The sequence below is a fragment of the Lepus europaeus genome, chromosome 14 (genome assembly GCF_033115175.1).
Source record: "Lepus europaeus isolate LE1 chromosome 14, mLepTim1.pri, whole genome shotgun sequence".
Lineage (NCBI taxonomy): Eukaryota > Metazoa > Chordata > Mammalia > Lagomorpha > Leporidae > Lepus > Lepus europaeus.
The window spans coordinates 45,812,887-45,834,165 of record NC_084840.1 but is presented as its reverse complement, the minus strand read 5'-3'; the positions used below and the strand labels follow the sequence as shown (position 1 = coordinate 45,834,165).

Below are 21,279 nucleotides of genomic sequence, written 5' to 3'. Positions count from 1 at the left end.
GATCGCAGAGGAAGGGGATCATGAAAGTGAAACCACCGAGGCACTTGGCAATGCATAAACAAGGGTTAGAGACAGAGAAGGTGACTAGAACTTGGGGCTGCCTCACCCCGCTGAAGAAAAATAGGCATTCAGAGATATGAAGGCAGAGAGTCCATGGAAGTACCCAGGTCTTTAGTGGAGATCCCTGAAAGCTCGCCCTGCAAGAGCTGGGGCTAATCAGAAATTTATCAGTCTAGACAAGGACTGATGTGGAACTCTGAGCTTAGCCCCACACAGTATTAAAGTAATATGTTCCATCCCAGATGCTAAACCAAGAAAGTAAGCTCTCTTCAGAGGAAGAAAATATATCTACAACCTCAGAGGATTTCTTTAGTAACTTGCAAACAATGTCAAGCATTTGATCAAAATTACCTAGCAGTAAGAAGAGATGACCAATGAATGAAAACCTAGAGAAGAAAAAAACCCCAAAAACTAGATACTAGAAATAGACTCACAGGGGGCCGGTGTGGCGGCACAGAGGGTTAAGTTGCTGTCTGCAATGGTGGCAGCCCATATCAGAGTGCTGATTGGGTCCTGGTTGCTCTGCTTCCAATCCAGCTCCTTGCTAATGAATCTGGGAAAGCAGTAAAAGATGGCCCAAGTAGTTGGGACCCTGCTACCCACATGGGAGACCCAGATGGAGTCCCAGGCTCCTGGCTTTGGCCTGGCCCAGCCCAGTTGCAGCCATCTGGGGAGTGAACCAGCCGATGGAAGATCTCTTTATCTCTGTCTCTCCCTCACTCTCTGTAACTCTGCCTTTCAAATACACAAAGTAAACTTTAAAAAAGAAAATGGAACAGACTTATAGGAAATTCTAGAAATTAGAGTTTCTAGCCAACAGCTTTTTAAAAAGCTGTTATTAGTATGGTCAAGCAAATCAATGAAAAAAAACTGGCTAATTTCATCAGGTAATTAAATCCATAACTTAATTAATAGAAAAAACAAATGGCTACACTAAAATTTAAAAATCCATTAAACTGAACAGTTGGAAAATTAAGAGAAAATTAAAAAACATTTTTTTCTTTCTCTACCTTTATTTCATCCTAAGTAAACTATATTTTCAATCCTAACAAATAAATAGCTGTAACAAAAAGGGCCTATAACTTAAAACAGAATTTCAAAGATCTAGTAGAATTATACAGAGGTATAACCTCAGGAAATATAACTTAAATCTTTAAGGAAATTTAAGCCTCCACCGTTGCTCTCAGTCTTATGAGAACTGCTGGATCCTGCTGAAGAAATATCGCTGTTGTAACAAATGTGAATCCATTCTTGGCTTAAGCAGCCGAAGAACTTCCCCACCTCAATCCCGACACAAGCAAGACTGCTTGAGAAGTGCAAAGGGTTTTCTTCTAATGTACTGATTTTTCTTGATCTAGTTTGTACTATGAAAAATTACATTAGCGGAGAAAAGACCATATTCGGAGTGTAACAGGACTCAAGGCCCTTGGAGTAGTTAGCAGGGGGCAATTGGCACAGCAAGAGTTACTAAGAGAAAAGCAACAAAATATGCTAATAAATCAGATGAGGGCAATGAAAATGAAATTTGTGCCAACCGATTCAATGCATTGCTAAGTTTAATCTATAATTTAATTAATTCCCATGTTGGTGGGTTTTGGGTAAGAGTTTTTTTTTTTTTTTTTTTTTTAATTTTTGACAGGCAGAGTGGACAGTGAGAGAGAGAGAGAGAGAGGGAGAGACAGAGAGAAAGGTCTTCCTTTGCCGTTGGTTCACCCTCCATTGGCCGCCATGGCTGGCGCGCTGCAGCCGGCGCACCGCGCTGATCGGAAGCCAGGAGCCAGGTGCTTTTCCTGGTCTCCCATGGGGTGCAGGGCCCAAGGACTTGGGCCATCCTCCACTGCACTCCCGGGCCATAGCAGAGAGCTGGCCTGGAAGAGGGGCAACCGGGACAGAATCCGGCGCCCCGACCGGGACTAGAACCCGGTGTGCCGGTGCTGCAAGGCGGAGGATTAGCCTGTTGAGCCACAGCGCCGGCCCAAGAGTTATTTTTTTTTTATTCACGTCAAACAAGCTGGCGCTACCATTATAGAAGAACTCAGGAAGGAGCCGCACTTAATGTTCTAGTAACAACTTAGTTCTGTTTCGTCTGGATAGGAACGAAAAGTTTCACTTCTTGCATTAAATTCTTATACTTTGCTTATGATGTTAACTATGAATATCTTTCCTGACTATACCTGCATTTGTGTAATTTGATGAAGCTAAAAGAGGTCATTAAACAGTAAATATTCACAAGGATTTGCTGAAAAAAATGAGACAGATCAGTGAATTGTTATCTATAACTTGGTTGGCAAAGAAAAAAAAAAAGTGTGAAATGCTTTGGGATCACCAAATGAAGGTTCTTAGTCCAAAATTTGTGCTTGACTAGCTCTATACTCCTAAGCATGCCATTTAATCTCTCTGACTCAGCCTGCTGAACTATGAAATAGGGATCATCATGTATGATCTAATTCCATAATTAAGCCACCACAAACATTTATTGAAAATCTTCAGTGTGCTTGTGCTTTTGTGAACTGCTAAGAATATTGCCAATGCAGAAGACTGTTGAAGATTTAAACACCACTAATATATGCAAAAGTACTTTGTGAAGGATAATGTATTATGCAGACTACTGCTTTATGCTACCGGGCAGTTATAAATATGTTTGTCGAGGTGCCAGGAATATTTAGTTCTCAGTCTCAAAGCAAAGGAACTTTTACTTAGGACAATTTCACAAACAGAAATTTGTATCAGCAAAACAACATGTATAATCATTATCAAGGGAACAAAAGGTAGAAAAGGAAAGAGGGGATCACTTTCCAAGCAGGACAAGATGAGTGGGCATTGGGATGTTGCTAGTTAAGCCAATGCTTTGGACACCTACATCCCATGTAAGAATGCAGGTTTGAGTCCTGGCCCTTTCACTGCTTGCTCATGCAGCCTTTGAGGCAGTGGATGATGGCTCAATATCTTGAGTCCCTGCTGCCCATGTAGAAGACCAGCATGGAGTTCCTTGTCCTGATTTCAGCCCTAGCTGTTGTGGGCATTTGGGGAATGAACCAGCAGATGGAAGACCTCTCTGTCTTTCTATAGCTGTGCCTTTCAAATAGACACAAAAATAATAAAATAAATTTTTTTAAAAGAGAGAAAGGAGAGGAGGCAAGGAATAAAGAATGACCTTTTTGAGGACAGAGAAAACATTCAACAACACATTAGTCTAAGAATATTAAGGCAGCATTAAAATTGCCTGTCAACTTAATATTTCCTTTAATAAAAGAGGAAAATCATAATAGAAAATTTTTATAGAATTAAGAAAAACAAAAATCTGAAAAAGTGCCAACCAAAGATTCAGGGAAAACAGGAACAATTGACTGTTTGTCTGTAATGTGAGACATCCCTTGAGAACAGTGGAAATGAAGACAACGATTTTGATAATAAAGACTAGGGAAAAAGACCACAAGAAGAACACAAACATCTGTTTTGACAAAGCATACGGTTAGTGAGATCTGAGACTTTGAACTTCCTGAGCTTGATCTTTCCAGACACTTTACCACTGTTGGTTGAAACCGTTATAAGCTAACATTCCAAAAGCGATACTGTGCAGGGCCGGCAACACACGAGACTACAGTGACAACTAGAAATGAATGAGTCCTTTTGATAAATGTTCTCTTAACATCCAGGGAGTGTGACAGAAGAATGTTGTGGGCCAAGACTGCAAAACACAGCTCTGAGTAAAGAAACACAGAACGAGACACATCCCATATTCTGTTTGCATTATTCCCCAAGGAAACAACATATTCCACGTGGAAAATCTCCTTCAAGAAGTACAAGCATCTGACATGGTTATGGGATTTTTTAAAAGCTTAATGAAATGTAGCTATTCTTTATCCTGTGGGGATAGATTTCAGAAGATTTGACCAAAGTGAACCCTTTCTTTATTATAAACATCCTTTTCTATAATTGGAGATTCATTTTCTAAGGGAAAAGTAATCCCTCTATTGGGAAAATATGAAGTCTGTATTATTCAAAACACCCATTAATCCACAAGTTAATAATGCCAGTTATTAATTTACATTGCTTGTGACTGCCCTAAAATATTACATCTGTGGTTCTTGGAATTTTATTCCCTTATTCACTGTCTAATAGATCTTAATTACATTGTTAGAAGAATTTGAAATCAAACATGCTATTATCCTACTCTAAATGGTCTGTAAATTTGAGGCTACCATTTAGTAAATATTCATTTGTTGGTCTATTTGTTAAAATGCAACAACCTTAAGTTTAAATGTCCTTGTTCTTTTTCTCACTTAGGTCTCTAATTACTCTTTCCTCCCAGGTTTCAGGAAACATCAGGGAAAGGGGTTATCGGCTCAGCTGTCCTACAACTCTTTTGGTTTTGGTCACTGAACTACAATAGCTTTCATGTTCACTACTGCTTTTGGAATTAGAACCAAAAAAAGTCAAGAAATCAACAAGGCAAAAAGCAAACAAACCAAAGAAATGCAAATATAGATGTTTAAATGTAGATGAAAAATCCCTCCATGTTGGACACTTTTTTTCTTAGAAAAAACACTGTTAACACCACCAAAAAACAATCATTCAATAATTTCAAGGAATTCATAGGTTATGCCAATAATAGCAAAATATAAAATCAAAACCAAACCCAAAGAATTACTAATCAGTGTTATCCAGAAGACTAAAAAGGAACTTTTTTTTTTTCTATTAAGCAAAAGAAACCAAGAGATGAGAAAATAATTAGAGGTTCATAACTAAATTATCTCATTCTTGATACTTGAATAAAACGGCAGCGGTCAGGGTCAAGGTGGAGGGAAATGATCACTAACACACCACCTACTTCTTTGTATCCAAAGATGATGCGTCCGTCCATGAGCAGGGTTGCCTGGAATGTGAAGCTTCCCAGGTTGTAATTATCCTGGAGATGTACATGGTCCCACTGGACAACAAGTGCTGTGCCTAAAAGACCATTGAAAAAAAAGCAGAAAATACATGACTCATTGCTGGTGAGAGCATTCACACAAACATGGATCTGGCCTTCAAATCCAGCAGTTGTTCTTTTCTGCTTTCTGTGGCTAACTGGAATTCTGTTACTGAAAGAGCACTTAGGATTTCTTTGTTAATAAAAGGATTGAGTATCATCTAAATATTTGGTAAAAATCTAATCTCTTACTGAGGGTTAATACTGAGCCAACCCAGTGTGGGGGAATTTTGCCTAAGGAATTGCACTAATGTTAATGGGTACTGTCTGCTCAAATTTCCATGAACCGGTTTCAAAATGTAGCCCGAGTGGACTGAATGATCTTCAAATACTTTTGAAAAATGCTGGGAGAGAAAAAAAACATTTTTAAAAGACCAAGAAATGTCTTTTCTATACTTAAGACTCAGAGTTTTTGTCACACTGAATACATTCTTTTAACCCTGGCCCAGCCCTGGCTGTTGTGAACATTTGGGGAGTGAACCAGCGGATGGAAGATTTCTGTCCGTTTGCCTCTCTCTGTTTCTCTGCTTCTCAAATAAAATAAAAAAGAAATAGATATTGCTTCCTAGGTAGTATCTAGCATGAAGAATAATTCAGTTAGATAACCAGGAAGGCATTTTCCTTGGACAAGTGTGATGTGGGAAAACATACAGTGAAGAGAAGACTGTGGATACCAATTTTTACATCTCCAGAATAAGAATACAAACAGCATGAACTAGAGCTAAGGTCACTACAATGCAACATTTTCTGACTGTATGATTGATTAGCTTACTGATTATTCGTAAGAATTATACAGTATTATTCGCTCTCCATGAGCAAAACATTTTCCTAGTAAACTTGTACTTTCACAACTTTTCCATATTTTGTGCATTAGTGTTCTATGACTGACTTAGATGGAAGCAATCACCCAGGCTAGCTGTAACATTTGGAAGCATCATATAATTTTTAAAATCAGGTATGCCTTAATTTATTTTTTAATTTTATTTTCAAAAAGATTTATTTATTTATTTGAAAGGCAGAATTACACAGAGAAAGGAAGAGAGGGGAAGAAACAAAGAGAGAAAGATCTTCCATCTGCTGGTTTATTCCCCAAATGGCCTGGTATGGGCCAGGCTAAAGCCAAAGAATCAGGAATTCCATCCTGGTTTCCCACATGGGTGGAAGGGGCCCAAGCACTTGAGTCATCATTCACTATTTCTCCAGCTACAATAGCAGGGAGCTGGATTGGAGGCTGAGTATCCAGGACTCAAACTGGTGCTCTGATATGGAATCCGGCTTGGCAAACGGAAGTTTAACCTGCTGCGCCACATGCTGGCTCCTGGAACTTTCATTCTTACAGAAATATTATCTTACAAATAATTTTCTAACTTGTTTCTGTCTCCTCTGAAGAAATTTTACTTTCCTAAAATGCTGAGTTTCCCATCCTTACAGCTTTCTGTCAATATTCCTAACCAAACAATGTTGAAAATATATCAGCAAGTTTCTGCGATTTAAAAGGAATTTCTGTGAGACTTTATAATGTTTACAATCAATTCATTCATTTAATAAAATACAGTAACTCAGCTTTCATTACCACACTGATGGAACTCAATATTCCCACTGGTCATTACATAGAAGATAATTCAACAAGCTAAAAAATTAGTTCTTCAGTGTTAATACTTTTATAATTCTCAGAGGTAAAAACTTACCTATTTAATTTTTTCATTTACTCATTCATTGAATATTTATTGAGGATCTACTGCTTAAGTCCCTATGCCAGACACTGGAGATAAAATGATTTCTAAGAAATAGTCATGGTCCTTGAACAATTTAGAGTCCAGTTAGAGTCGTGATCTGTAATAATCATTCAAATAAAAGTAAAATTCAAATTCAAATTTTTAGAACTATCTAGGAGCAAAGCACATGAGAGGATATATGAAGGGAGGAAATTATTTCATATGCTTTATGATTTTGATGCTAATAATATAAAAACATGGTCACTGGAATCCTGTGCTCATGAGTGGACATCCTTGACAGCACCTAGTAGGTGACAGAGTTTGAAAAGTAATCAATTTTCATTCAAATCATTTTTTCATTACTTGCAGTAGATAGCTAGAATGATTGTACATGGAGTTCACGCAATAGACTTCAGGTAAGCTTCTGGATATGGTTCTGACTACAGTAAATTACAACCTATTTGTACCTCCTTGGGTGTTAGCATCTCCTAAGTTAAAATAATGTGAGGATAAAAATATCAGTTTTAAAAAGAATAGAAATCTAACAATGCATTAGTTCACATTGGACAACACTTTGGTGTTATTAAAATAGTCTGAAGTATGTTTCCCTAGGTGCATGTCTAACAGTCTTGAGTTTTCTTCTTCCTGGCCTTTTTGATCTCTGAAGCGGCTTCCACATGCTTGTTGGAAGGTTGCTTTTAGCAAAATAACTGTATTTCCCTAAGGCACCTGCCACGATCAGGTTTATACCACCTACTAGTAAATTTCTTCCGTGATCATCAGAAATAACAAGAGTAGAAATAACTTTGTTCACCTCAAATATTTCCATTATTTTCAGAGACTAAATTGTCATTTGAGCAAATAAACACTATTTTTGTAGTAAAAAGAGAAAATTGTCTTGAATTAATTTTTCCAAAGAAAACTCTTCTTCATAATTTCTTTTCTGTACCCAAGTTACAGCTATCAATAAGACACAGAGATGAAATTTGTCTTTAAGACTCTGAATTTCTTCTTTAGATTTTAATGGTACTAAATGATATATTCTAGGTTTTCTCTATTTTATATGTACTCAAAAGAAACAGTCACTCAGTATATTTGATAAAGCTCAACAATCTCTATTTCATATTTTAAAGTCTAGAAAATTTAATTTTCTCATGTGTACTTTAAGTACCCAGTAGGTATTATATATGACATATATTTATACACACACACACATACACGTACATATACATGACATTTATTTATTTGAAAGGTACAGTGACAGAGAGTGGGGGACAGATTTTTCTGTCCACTGGAAAATCTACAACATTTCAGACTATGCCAACCTGAAGTCAAGAGCCAAGAACTTGACTGGGGTCTCTCACATGGGAGGCAGAAACTCAAGTACTTGGGCCATCATCTACTGCCTCCCAAATGTGTTAGTAGGAATCCAGATCCAAAGCATGGAGTAGTTAGGACTCAAACCAGGCATTCTGATATGGGATGAATGTTTCCCAAGTGGTGGTTTAACCTGTTGTGCCACAATGTCTTTCCTATGCCCCAAATGTATTTTTAAGAAAGGATGCTCATCTTATGAATGCACAGAGTTCATGTTTTGAAAGTATAATATCAATATTATGTCACTTGCCTCTACTTAAAGATCAGAATTGGCAAAATTATTCTTATTTGGATTTTCAATATGGAAAAGACTTTTGTAAATATAATCTGATAGATGTATTTACTTCGTTTGATATATTTGTACATTAATTTATTATTATAGTATATAATAACAGGTATTAATAAACACTTGCTGAGTGAAAAAAAATGAATGAGTAAGTGACTGACATTTGAACTCTACCTTACTCCCTGTCCTAAGGTAACTAACTGCATAACATTAGTCACCTCAGAGCATTTGCATTAAGCAGTTTACAAATCTAGCTTAGCTTACAAAAACCACACAAATTTACAAGATATAAAGTGAACTTGATGCGTGATGCTTAAAAATATACATTCAGCAAAGTACAGCTAATCAATACATACCGTTATCAAAATACCTGACTGTTGAATTTCTGGACACACTGGGATCGAAATTTGCCATTAAAGGTGCAATATACTGTGTGGCTGTGAGCATTCGATGTACAACTTCTCCAGTGTATATGAAACCTGTAGTTAGAAAAATAGAAATATATAAGAAAAAAATAGTTAAAATTATAATTAAAATATTTCTAATTTAACTGCAGTTATATTTTGAAAATAAAATATAGTAGCTATAAAAAAGAAACACGTCTGAAAATCGGATTAACAACACTGGGTTTAGGTTAAGCAACAGATCCTCACATGATCAGGTAGTGTATTGAAGACTGGTAAATCCGACTCTATTAAGTGCAATTTGGAAAAACTATCATCTGAAAGAGAGTATTAGGTTGAAAATAATGCTCATATAGTATTACAAGTAATCCAAATATTGAACTTGTTATTAATGATTCCTTGTTATTGTAATGCCACCTAACACGCAAATCCTGTTTACAAGTGACTTCATTTTCATCCTGTTTATTTGGATTTTTCTTAAAGGGCATCCTCAGCAAAGGATGCCTGAGAAACTGCACATGCTAAGGAGCAGAAAACGTCTGGATCCTTTCTTTCTTGGACCCTGAACGAGGAGTAGACACTTCTGGCAAAGCTTTCACATTTCTCAGTTTGCTGAAGCTTTTATATACTAGCACCCTACTAGACAGACAGTCTCTATGGTGAGGTGGTAAAGCACATTAGCAACGCACACATGCCTCTGCATGGGAAGTTCCCTCTGCCAGCCTGTCTAGCAGTTGGATGATGACAGAGAATTTACTATGGAGGATGTCCAGTGGCTCTGAATTAACTTTCAATAGCTCCTATGTTGCAACTTGAACCTACTCTCAATTATTCACACCAGGTTTATTTACTCTGTAGATTACCCATCATGAATTGTTAATCCTATACTGGCTTCTTGCCTGCAAAGTCTCTAGCTGCCTGAAAGGAGAGTCAGCTCAGAGAATACTAACTGATTTTAATACCAATCTAACTAATGCATTCATTAAGAATAAATACTCAGGGGCCAGCGCTGTGGCACAGCGGGTTAAGGCCCTGGCCTGAAGTGCCCGCATTCCATATGGATGCCACTTCAAGACCCGGCTGCTCCACTTCCAATCCAGCTCTCTGCTATGGCTTGGGATAGCAGTAGAAGATGGCCCAAGTCCTTGGGACCCTGCACCCGTATAGGAGACCGGGAAGAAGCTCCTGGCTCCTGGCTTCAGATTGGCGCAGCTCCTGCCGTTGCGGCCAACTGGGGAGTGAACCAGCGGATGGAAGACTCTCGCTCTGTCTCTACCTTTCTCTGTAACTCTGTCTTTCAAATAAATAAAAATAAATCTTTAAAAAAAAAGAATAAATACCCAAAATCCACATACACATACAATATTACAAAATGAAATTCAAACTGAGGCTACAATAGATTTTTTTCTGTTTTCACAAGAATAAAATAAAATATGCAAGATTAAAAAAAATCTTTATAAAAGCTACATACTGAAACAGACACTGAAAGCCATTAAGGTAATATGATAATTGATTATATTTCTCTCTAAGCTTCAGAATCACACTCTTAAAGCTAAAAGTCCAATACCATAACCTTAAAATGATAAACATGCAGAGTAACTGTTTTTCAGGATCTATCATGCATTTTTTTCTCTTATCTCCACCAGCATGAATTTATAATTTCATCAGTAAAGTAGATACAGAAGTTCTATCCTTCAGCTCTTTTAAGGAAATGATTTATGCTCTCAAAGTGTTTTTTTCAGACAAAGTCAGTAGCTCCAGGCAGTTCTCTCACTAACAGTTCTCCATATACTAACAGAAGAAAATGTGTAGAGCTCAGAGAGCAATAATTTAAGGCCTAAAGATAATTTTTATTTATTTTAAAAAATTTTTTTATTTTGACAGGCAGAGTGGACAGTAGAGGGAGACAGAGAGAAAGGTCTTCCTTTTTGCCATTGGTTCACCCTCCAATGGCCGCCGCGGTAGTCACGCTGCGGCCGGCGCACCGCGCTGTTCCGATGGCAGGAGCCAGGTGCTTCTCCTGGTCTCCCATGGGGTGCAGGGCCCAAGGACTTGGGCCATCCTCCACTGCACTCCCTGGCCACAGCAGAGAGCTGGCCTGGAAGAGGGGCAACCGGGACAGGATCGGTGCCCCGACCGGGACTAGAACGCCGCAGTGTGCCGGCGCTGCAAGGCAGAGGATTAGCCTACTGAGCTGCGGCGGCGGCCGCCTAAAGATAATTTTAAACCAATGCAAAATTCATTCTCCAAAACAATTTTGTAACAAAAGCAGCAGCAATTCCTAGAAATACAGAGTTGAAAAATACATGAACATCGACGATTTCCGACACTTAATTCTTAGTGCTAGTACTTAGTGATTACTATATATACTTGCCCCTCAGTGTTCCTTACATTGATTTGGCAAAACAAAATGAAGCAAAAACTCACTCAGTTTTCAGGCTATAGGAAGCATTATCTACTGAATTCTTTAATCAAAAAAATATTTTTCAGTCCTACAATTTCCCAAGTTTCAAAGATAAAATTTCAAACTGCTCACAAATAATGATGTAAAAATACAGAAGAATTTGCTATTAGGCAAAAGCTATAGCCACAGTTATCCTTTTAAAATTTTTATTTATTTATTTGGCAGAGAAACAGTGATAGGAACAGAGACATAGAAAGACAGAGATCTCATTTGTTGGTTCACTCCCCAAACACTTGCAATGGCTAGGTCTGGGCCAGGATGAAGCCAGGAGCCAGGGACTCCTTCCTCCCAAAGAGGCAGCAGGAACTCAACTACTTGAGCCAGCCCTGCTGCCTCCCAGAGTCTGCATTAGCAGGAACCTAAAATCAGAAGACAGAACCAGGAATGGAACCAAGAGTGCTCTGTATACTTTTTGATTCTTCCATTATTATAACATTAAAATACATTATGATTACTGGGACTACTGCAGTTGCTGCAAGCACAATGAACAAAACAGTGCTAGCAATCAGTACTGTGTCCGCTACAAAGGTTACTATTGCCAATGTTAGTACCAAGCCACCACAGATCAATGTGAAACACAACCCAAGGAAAACTAAACTGTGTTACTCTGCAAAATGAGTTGAATTTTGCAAATTCAGGAGATACTTGCTTTTCTTGGCCATGATAAAAACTATTCCAATTGACATTACAGGTTATTTTTAATGATAAAGAAGTAAAATGCTTGACTATAGCAATGGACTCTAAGCCTTTCTTCTTATGTTTCTAGATTTTAAAAATGTTGTTTTAGCAATGACTGATGACTGAGGGGAGAGAAACCTTAAAAGCTTACTGAAAGCAGGGAAATATAATTAAGTATTAAATAAATACATAAACACATAAATAAATAAATAAAAGCTACACAAATTAATGAGACAAACTCTTTTTTTTTTTTTAAGATTTATTTATTTGAAAATCAGAGTTACAGAGAGAGAAGGACAGGCAGAGAGAGGTCTTCCATTTGCTGGCTCACTCTCCAGTTGGTTGCAATGGCTGGAGCTGCGCTGAACTGAAGCCAGGAGCCAGGAGCTTCTTCTGGGTCTCCCATATGGTGCAGGGGCCCAAGGACTTGGGTCATCTCCTACTTCTTTTCCAGACCATAGTAGAGAGCTGGATCAGAAGTGGAGCAGCCAGGACTTGAACCGGCACCCATATGGGATGCCAGCACTGCAGGCAGTGGCTTTACCCATTATGCCACAGCACCGGCACTGAGATGAGCTTTCTAAAACTGTAAAGGCACTCTTAGCCACCAATGTCCCATCTACTCATTTACCTCTTTTCTTTGGCTGTCCTGGGCATGCCTCACTATGCAGAACAAAAAAAAATTTCAGTTTTCTTGTGCTTTACATTGTCAAATAATTTAAGAAACCCACTTTATTTATTTTCTGCAACTTCTTTGTAGTCATCTGAACAGCTAATCATAAAATTAAATTATAAAATTTCTTCCCAGTTCAGATGTGCTTCTAATATATACAGCAGTCATCTCTAGTCATAAGATTTGCAGAAAAGTGGTTATTATCCAGATAATTCAGGACTCGGAGGGATAGCTTTATTTAAAAGAAAGAAGAGAAGCTAGCATGTTTTGTTCTTTGAATCTGACATAATAATAGCTAATACCTAGCCTTTCCCTTTTGCTGTAGTTACTGTGCCAGGGAGCCTTGAGTCAGGTTCTGAGCTCAGATGTAGTCAACAGCTTTTCTCTCACACCTTGAAGAATCTCCACAGGATGGTCGCTGCAGGCGGTCCCTTGTCACTTGAATAACCTAATTTTAAATCTATAAACCTCATCAACGCATTTAGGAATTCTATCTCCACAGGTCGTGCTATGAATAAATCCCGCTCAGTCATATACTTATTAACTACACTTATATTTATTAACCACAGTCACATATTTAGTAACTAAGAATATCACTGGAATAACTGAAATTAACCTGTACCTATATAGGACTCCAGCAATTACATTATTTTTGTGTACTCCTTTCATTGTTTCCTTACAATGACTTTGCGAAGAACAATGGTGTTATTATCTCTTCCACTGATTACATGGAGTATTGAGCACCGCTGGGTAATTTGCCTAAAGCCACCCAGGAAGAACATGTCTTGGGATTCCAATTTTTATGGGTTCTTTCACAGGGTATTTCAGAATTCATTGTGTGTCCCGCCTATTACAGGTGGTGCGGAAGACAGAAAGTTAGGTGCTAATCTATTTTCCTTCTCTTGCGGTCTGCAGGGGTGGTGACAGTCCCTGCAAACAAATTAAAAATGCCAGCACAAAGGAGTTCCCAGACCACATGCTCTCTCCTCTCCCCAGATCTTACACCTCAAGGACTTGGAAGTAGAGAAGGCTGTCCTCCTGTGTACAAGTCCTAGCACCTGCATCTTACAGCAGACTTCTGGTCATCTCAAATCTTCCTACTTCTATTGCATTGCGGGAGCCTCCGCATTTTCAACTGGAAGATATTTTCGAAAGGTTTAAATTAGATTCCTCTACTGCAATCCACAAAACTAGACAAATTGGTAAGGGAATGCCATACAGTGAAGGACTTTGTTTCATGATGGAATCAAATTATTTCCTAGTGGTGTGCCTAAATTACTTAACCTCCTGTGCCTCAGTTGCCTAATCTGTATCTCTGGGTCACTGTAATGACTGAAAGAACTGATACAGGAAAAATCCTGTTTAAGAACTTGAAGAAAATGAACCAATCATGTACATTTCCTCTAGCTTTTGTGCTTTGAGGGCTTTCTGTCTAACGTGTACTAGCTGACCACAGATTTATACTAGTTTTATGATTTAAAAGTTGTACTTCAGAGGCTCGCATGTGGTGTGGTAGTTAAGAAGCTGCCTGGGATGCCTGCATTCCCCCAGGAGTGGCTGAGTTTGAGTCCCCAATTCTGGCTTCCTGCTAATGTGCACTCTGAGTGGCAGCAGGTGATGGTTCCAGTAGTTGGGACCCTCTAACCCACATGGGAGAGCTGGACTGAGTTCTAGGGTCCTGGATTGGCCTGGTCCACCCCTGGCAGTTGTAAGCATTTGGAAAGTAAGCCGGCAGAGAAAACCTCTCTCTCCATCTGTCTCTGTCTGCCTTTCAAATAAAATAAGCATAAATAAATAAATAAAACCATCTTTAAAAAATAAGGTTTTTTAAAAACTGTGCTTTAGACCTAAATGTATGATATATGTTTGCATTATTCCTGTTTGGGTTAAGGTGCAACATCACTGAAGCTAATTACGAGGCAATGGATAATTTTTTTCTAAAAAGGCTTAATTCCTAGAGTCCTTAGTTTGAAATAGCTTTCTCTGAATTCTGATGGAATAACCACCTTGGAAAAATATTAACCACCTACTGGTTGCAAATGGTTGTTCCATTTAATTAGAAGTGTCATGGCAATAAAGGGAGCATGACAAAGCTATAATTGCCTGTGAAATATTCTGTAAAATGTTAATGTGTAAGGGGTTACATAAAATATTCCCCTTCATCATCTATCAGAGGTTGGTATTTCTGATCCTAGAGGAAAGGCTGAAGCTGACGGGCATGACTGTAGGGCACTGAACACTTCTACTTAAATGTTGCATTTAGAGTGCAAACAATCACAGCAGACGTCACCTTTGCAAACATCTGTGTGCTGTGATCTCTACACATGAATCAAATACATCTGCAACTTATGGCCCTTTATCCAACAGGATTTGGAGAACAGATTCCTCATGCTTCTCATTAATTTCATATCTGATTTGTTCTACTTCTGTTCATGAAGAATTGAGTACTTTATCTGGGTGTTAGTTTGTGGTTATTGCTTAGTCAACTGTCCTCTGAGGTGGTGGACAACTTGTTTGAAACAAAGTCTGTGGAGCTGGAGTGGTGGCATAACAAGTTAAGCTGCTGCTTTTGTGATGCCTGTATCCCATAACAGAGGTACAGCTTCCTGCTCACGTGCCTGATGATGGCCCACCTACTTGGCTCCTCCCACAGTATGAGAGACAGGATGGAGTTCCAGGCTCTTGGAACTGACCCAGTCCTAGCTATTGCAGCCATTTGGGCAGTGAACCGGTGGACAGACGATGTTTCTCTTCCTGTTTCTTCTTCTCTCTCTAATGGCCTGCCTTACAAAGAAATAAATCTTAAAAAAAAAAAAAAAGAAGTATGAACATAATTCAATTTACATTTTGCACAAATTTCATTTTATAAGTCATAATACATTTTTTAAAGATTTATTTACTTATTCGAAAGGCAGAGTTACACAGAGAGAGAAGGAGATGCAGAGAGAGAAAAAGGTCTTCCATCTGCTGGTTCACTCCCCAATTGACTGTAATGGCTAGAGCTGTGCTGATCTGAAGCTAGGAGCCAGGAGCTTTTTCTGAGTCTCCCACACAGGTGCAGGGACCCAAGGACTTGGGCCATCTTCTAATTGCTTTCCCAAGCCATAGCAGAGAGCTGGATAAAAAGTGGAGCAGCTGAGACTCGAACTGGAGCCCAAACGGGATGCCGGCGCTTCAGGCAGTGATTTTACCTGCTACACCACAGCGCTGGCCCCCACGATATAATTTTACATGCTATACACCACACCCTTTAAGACATGCATTCATAATTCAGTAAGTCTTCTTAAGTAAAACATATGTGGTAGCAATTGTTAACCTGAAAATTCAAAGTTGTGTTCAGTTTCCCGGTAATGTAACTGCCAGCTACAACTGTACAATGATAGGTTTATATGACATGAACATGAACATGAACAATGTGACATTTCTCTGAACAAAGCGTTCCTAGTAGACTGCTCAGTTTATATACAACTAGGTAGTTAACAAATATTTCTCAAATCCCATGAGCTTAGTAACTACCGATTCCTAGGAAGAAACCTATAAAATTTGTCAATCATCAAATATTCTATTTACAATCCCAACCAGGTATCAAGTTAAAATATATCAAGGATATTAAGTGTATTAAAATATATCAATTGCTCCCTAGAAAGAAATTGACCTTGTCAATCACTAAATATTTTCTCTTTATATTTCCAATCATCAAGCTAACATATCAACATATATTTTGTATTCTAAATTAAAAATACGCTAAGCTATATCAAATAACATAGACTCCTTCATTCAAATGGCTTAAGGCACCATTGGCGATTACAAACACAATATAGCCATCCTCTGGGAGGGGCGGGGATTAAAAGGAATAAGTGACAAGTTGGCTATTGGATAAATGTTACACTCATGAAATCACTAATATAAAAATGTATGTTGGCGGTATAAAGTGCTTCTCCCCAGTCTGGGGGAAGAAGAGGAACCAATGCAAACATTGTATTACAAAACTAAGAAGATGCAGCAAAGGCAGTTCTCAGAGGGAAGTTTACAGTAACAAAAGACCACGAGGGAAAAACAAAAATCTCCAAAAACAATCCAGCATTACACCTACAAGAACAAGAAAAAGAACAAACTGAGCCCAAAGTTAGCAAAACGAAAGAAGTAATAAAGGTCAGAACAGATATATAAAACAGAGATCAGAAGATAATAGAACTAAGACCTCAAAACCTCACAGAAGCAGAGAGCAGACCGGTGGTCGCCAGGGGCTGAGGGGTGGAGGCTATGTTCCCATTACACAGGATAAACAAGTATGGAGATCTAATGGGTCACATGAGGATGATCACTAATAATACTGTGCTGTGTACTTGAAGTTTGCTCAGAGAACAGACCTTAAATGTTTTCACAAAATAAACAAAGGTAACTAGGTAAGGTGATGGATATATTAATTAGGCTGACACTGGTAATCATTTCACAAGGCCTAACTATATCAAAACACTGCATTATACATCTTAGATATATAGAATTTCTACTTGTTAATTAAACCTCAATAAGACTAAAAAAGTTTTTCTGGAAGAAAACTCCTTTGCTTCTGGAACTATCTATCAGCTCTCCCTGGAATCTCTGGCTGCAAGGACCAGGACTCCATAGCTGGCTACTACTTAGGAGAGCGCTCTACTAACAGCTGCACCTCTAACCAGGCTCTGACTTGCTATTGAGAGAGGAACTCACGCATTATTCTGCCTCTCACATCATCGGCCCAGCATTCCTCACTTGCCACAACGAAGAAAAATAAGTCTCTTCTTTTTCAAGGGACTTAACTGTCATTTGAAACTCATTTTTAAAATGTCCAAAAAGGGCCCACACTGTGGCACAGTGGATTATGCTGCTGTCTGCAGTGCCAGTATCCCACATGGGCACCGGTTCAAGTCCCCGCTGCCCCACTTCCGATCCAGCTCCCTGCTAATGTGCCTGGGAAAGCAGAGGAAAGATGGTCGAAGTCCTTGGACCTCTGCACCCACATGGGAGACCCGGAAGAAGCTCCTGACTCCTGGCTTCAGGCTGGCCTAGCCCTGGCTGTTGCAACCATTTAGGGAGGTAAACCAATGGATGGAAGATCTCTCTGTCTCTCTTTAACTCTTTCAAATAAATATGAAAAAAATAAAAGTCCAGAACAGATGTGGAAGGAAAGAGGCCCACTGTAAGCAGTGGCTGTCTTCAGGCAGGGGCCATTTTTGCAACATCATCAAACCCTATGGTACTTAATATTCTATAGTACTACCTGCCTAATTTTTTGAAAGATTTATTTATTTATTATTTGAAAGGCAGAGATATGAGAGGCAGAAGGAGAGGGGGGGGGTCTTTCATCTGCTGGTTCAATCCCCAAATGATTGCAAGAGCCGGAGCTGGGCTGGTCTAAAGCCAAGAGCCAGGAGCTTTTTCTGGGTCTCCAACCCACGTGGGTGCAGGGGCTCAAGTACTTGGGCCATCTTCCACTGCTTTCCCAGGCCATAGCAGAGAGTTGGATTGGAAGTGTAACAGCCAGGACTTGAACTGGTACCCACATGGAATGTCGGCACTGCAGGCGGCAGCTTTACCTACTATGCCACAGTGCTGCGCCCCACCCCCCCCCTTTAAGGTTTCTAAAACTGGGTAAGATTAAAGCAAAAATTTGGTAAATTTAAAAAACAAAGCAGATTAGCCCTTTTGTATTCTTGCAGAGAATCACAGGCTATCCTGATTCTAGCTGCAAAACAGTTTTATTCTATATTTTTGAAATGTTAACTACATTTTCCCAACTCAGTTCTTTCAAAAATGTTTTTGTTTTCCATGACTGTTCAGATATTCCTAGGAGAGACAGAGAGAGATCTATTTGCTAAATTTCTTGAGAATCAATCCAATAAAAGCTCAATTTCACAAGAACCGATCCAAGGCCAAGGCCGACCGAGGTGTCCTGAATGTACTGACAATCTCTTCCTTGTCCTTCCCTTTTCAGTGCCAAAGGAGGACCATTCAGCCAGGCAGGAAAGATGCTAAAAGGGAGAAAGAAGAGTGTTGCTCTCAAAGACAGCCACCGGCATTATCCCAGTCCCAGTTCCTTCCTTTGTCTCCTCTCAAAATAACTTGAGTATTCCCAGTGTTTACCCAGCTATTTTGGGCTTCAATTGCCTTAGCATTAACAGATCAAACCTATGTTACATATAAATGTGTACGAGTGTATATGTGTATATAAATATATGTCATACATATGTACAGTGCACATATAAATACAAAATATAAATGCACAGTGCATATATGAGGTACTTCAAAACAGTTATAGAAAATGGAATTAATGGATACACAGAGGGGTGGGCTTTTGTCCTGTGGTTAGGAAACCAGTTAGAAGTCCTGTGTGCCTGGGTTCGATGTTCAGCTCCACTCCTACATCTAGGTTCCTGTGAATGTATACCTTGGGAGGCAGCAATGATGACTCGAGTGATTGGATTCTTGCCATCCATGTGTTAGACCTCGATTGGATTTCTGGCTTCTGGCTTTTGCTCCCTGGCCATTGTAGGCATTTGGGGGAGTGAGTCAGTTGAAATAAGTTTCCTCTCCTTATCTTGCAAATAAATAAATTTAAACAATTTTTTAAAGATACAAGGAAAAAGGTTCATGGAGAATGAATATGACGAAAAATTTATACATGGATTTCAAAAAAATTTTCCATCAAAATGTATCTTTTAGTCTCATTTTCCAGAAACTTTTTGAAGTCTCTCTGTACCATCGTAGATGCCTTAACAATGAGGCTGCACTCTGGGAAATACTTCAGTAAACACTCTGTCACTGTGTGAACCTGACTGAGTGCATGTACAGAAACCATGACGTCACTAGGCAATGTAGTCTTATGGGACCATCATTGTATATTCAGCATATCATTGACTGGAATTACATTTTGCACTGCATGGATGAATGTGCTATATGCCTGTGTATGTACTCCTTTCTATAAAGAGGTAAAGTATAGTGGAAAAGCCCAGATTTGGGTTCTTTTGTGTCTGACAAATCATATGACCTCTTGTCATCACACTGAGTTGCAACTCCTTCCATAAATCAGGCTAACATTAACCCCTTTCAAACAACAGTTCTGTATGTATTAATCAGTGAAAAAATAAAATAAAGCGACCATACGGATGCAGCTGCAAGCCAGGCATCCAAAATGAACCTCCGGAGCACCTGCACCGTTCTCTGACATCCTTCTGAGAGCAGGGCTCCATTGAGGCTCTCTCCACAGCTCCATTGATTCCTATCTTTGCCTGCTCTTGCTCTTCACAGTCCTGTTGTCAGGCTGAAACCTCTGTGATATTTCCAGCCTTCTCGAGCCATGTGCCCTTTAGACTCTCAGAGTTGCGATGGTGACTATGCTTTCTCAAATGTTGTTGTAGTCTGGTCCCCCAAGGTGATGGTATATAATGTGTCTACTCAGCCTTTTATCCAAGACTTCTATTGGGTTTTCTTACTCTCAAGACTTCTGTCTTGCATAAATCATCAGCCAGCTGTGTTTGCTTGGCTAGGAGGAGGTTCAAAGGATTAGTTTCAATCTTCCCTAATTGCTTCCTTTGACATTCGCAAGATGAGATTATTAGAAAGTTAAATCAAGATCTCTAAGATTCCCACTGGAATGTTGTGGTATCCACTCCTCCAACACCCTTCTCCCCCACTGCCAGTGGATATTAGGAAATATGTGTAGGCATAGTGGGGGAGTTTATTGTTGCAATGTCTGGGGTTGCTACTGGGACCCAGTTGGGGGAGGCAGCTGTGAACACAAGGAACTGTCCTATCCAAATGCCAATTGCCATAGCTACCAACAGCTGAGAAACTAGAAGCTGTTGTCCATTTCAGTGGGGCCCTGCCTTGATACCACCTTCTCTTAATCAAACCGCAATACTACGTCAGGGATGTGTTACCCCTCGGCTTCGGCTCACTGCAGTGTCTCTGCCAGACTCGATTGGATTGATTTCTTCTCTGTCCCCAGATTCTCCTCTGCATGTTTCTATTCTCAGGTTGATGGTTTTTGTGCGAGTTTATATTTATTGACACACATTCCTAAATCAACTCTCCCAGGAGACTAATTTATCTCCAGGCAATATTTAATTACCGGAGAGTATCCACTGGAAAAGTTACATAGGGGAGGAATATGCTTTCTGGAATAAAACCAAAGACATGGATGTAAATTCTGGCCCAACCATTAAATAATTGCATTGTCAAGAATAAATTATTTTAATGCTTTGATGCATTTTTTTTTTCCTGGCTTCAAAGTGGAACTGTAATAGCCTCTTGACAAGAATGCTGTGAGGATTATATGAGATAAATAATGCAAGAAACCCAGAAGACTTCCAGCCCTAAAATATGATCGCTTCTCAACAAATATTCCCTTTTGCCTTCTTCTCCAATCTAAATTTTCTATAATTTTGTCAGGACTAGTCAACATCCTAAAGATAAGCTGACTATGATCCAATAACTGTAGAGTTTCCTCGGGCTGGCTCTGGATTAAAGAAGACATACACTACAGCTATAGATGACACCTGCAGACCTAATGGTCCCGCCAGAGCGCTATGTACAATTAGGTCTGCTTCTGGAGATGATAACTTTGGGCATGTCACTAGTTCCTAATCTGCTCTCTCCAGCCTTGCCACTG

The 21,279-nt window shown here is 39.2% G+C and overlaps 1 protein-coding gene across 1 annotated transcript in view; it reads right to left on the bottom strand.

The window, feature by feature from the left end:
- The window catches only part of PLXDC2 (plexin domain containing 2), a 474,057-nt gene that overhangs the window by 137,123 nt on the left and 315,655 nt on the right, over positions 1 to 21,279 (bottom strand). The window contains exons 5-6 of the mRNA XM_062210542.1: positions 8,767 to 8,889; positions 4,892 to 5,010 (exon numbers count right to left, since the gene is read on the bottom strand). Of these exons, the coding sequence (XP_062066526.1) occupies positions 4,892 to 5,010; positions 8,767 to 8,889 (242 nt within the window). The remainder of the gene's footprint in view (positions 1 to 4,891; positions 5,011 to 8,766; positions 8,890 to 21,279) is intronic.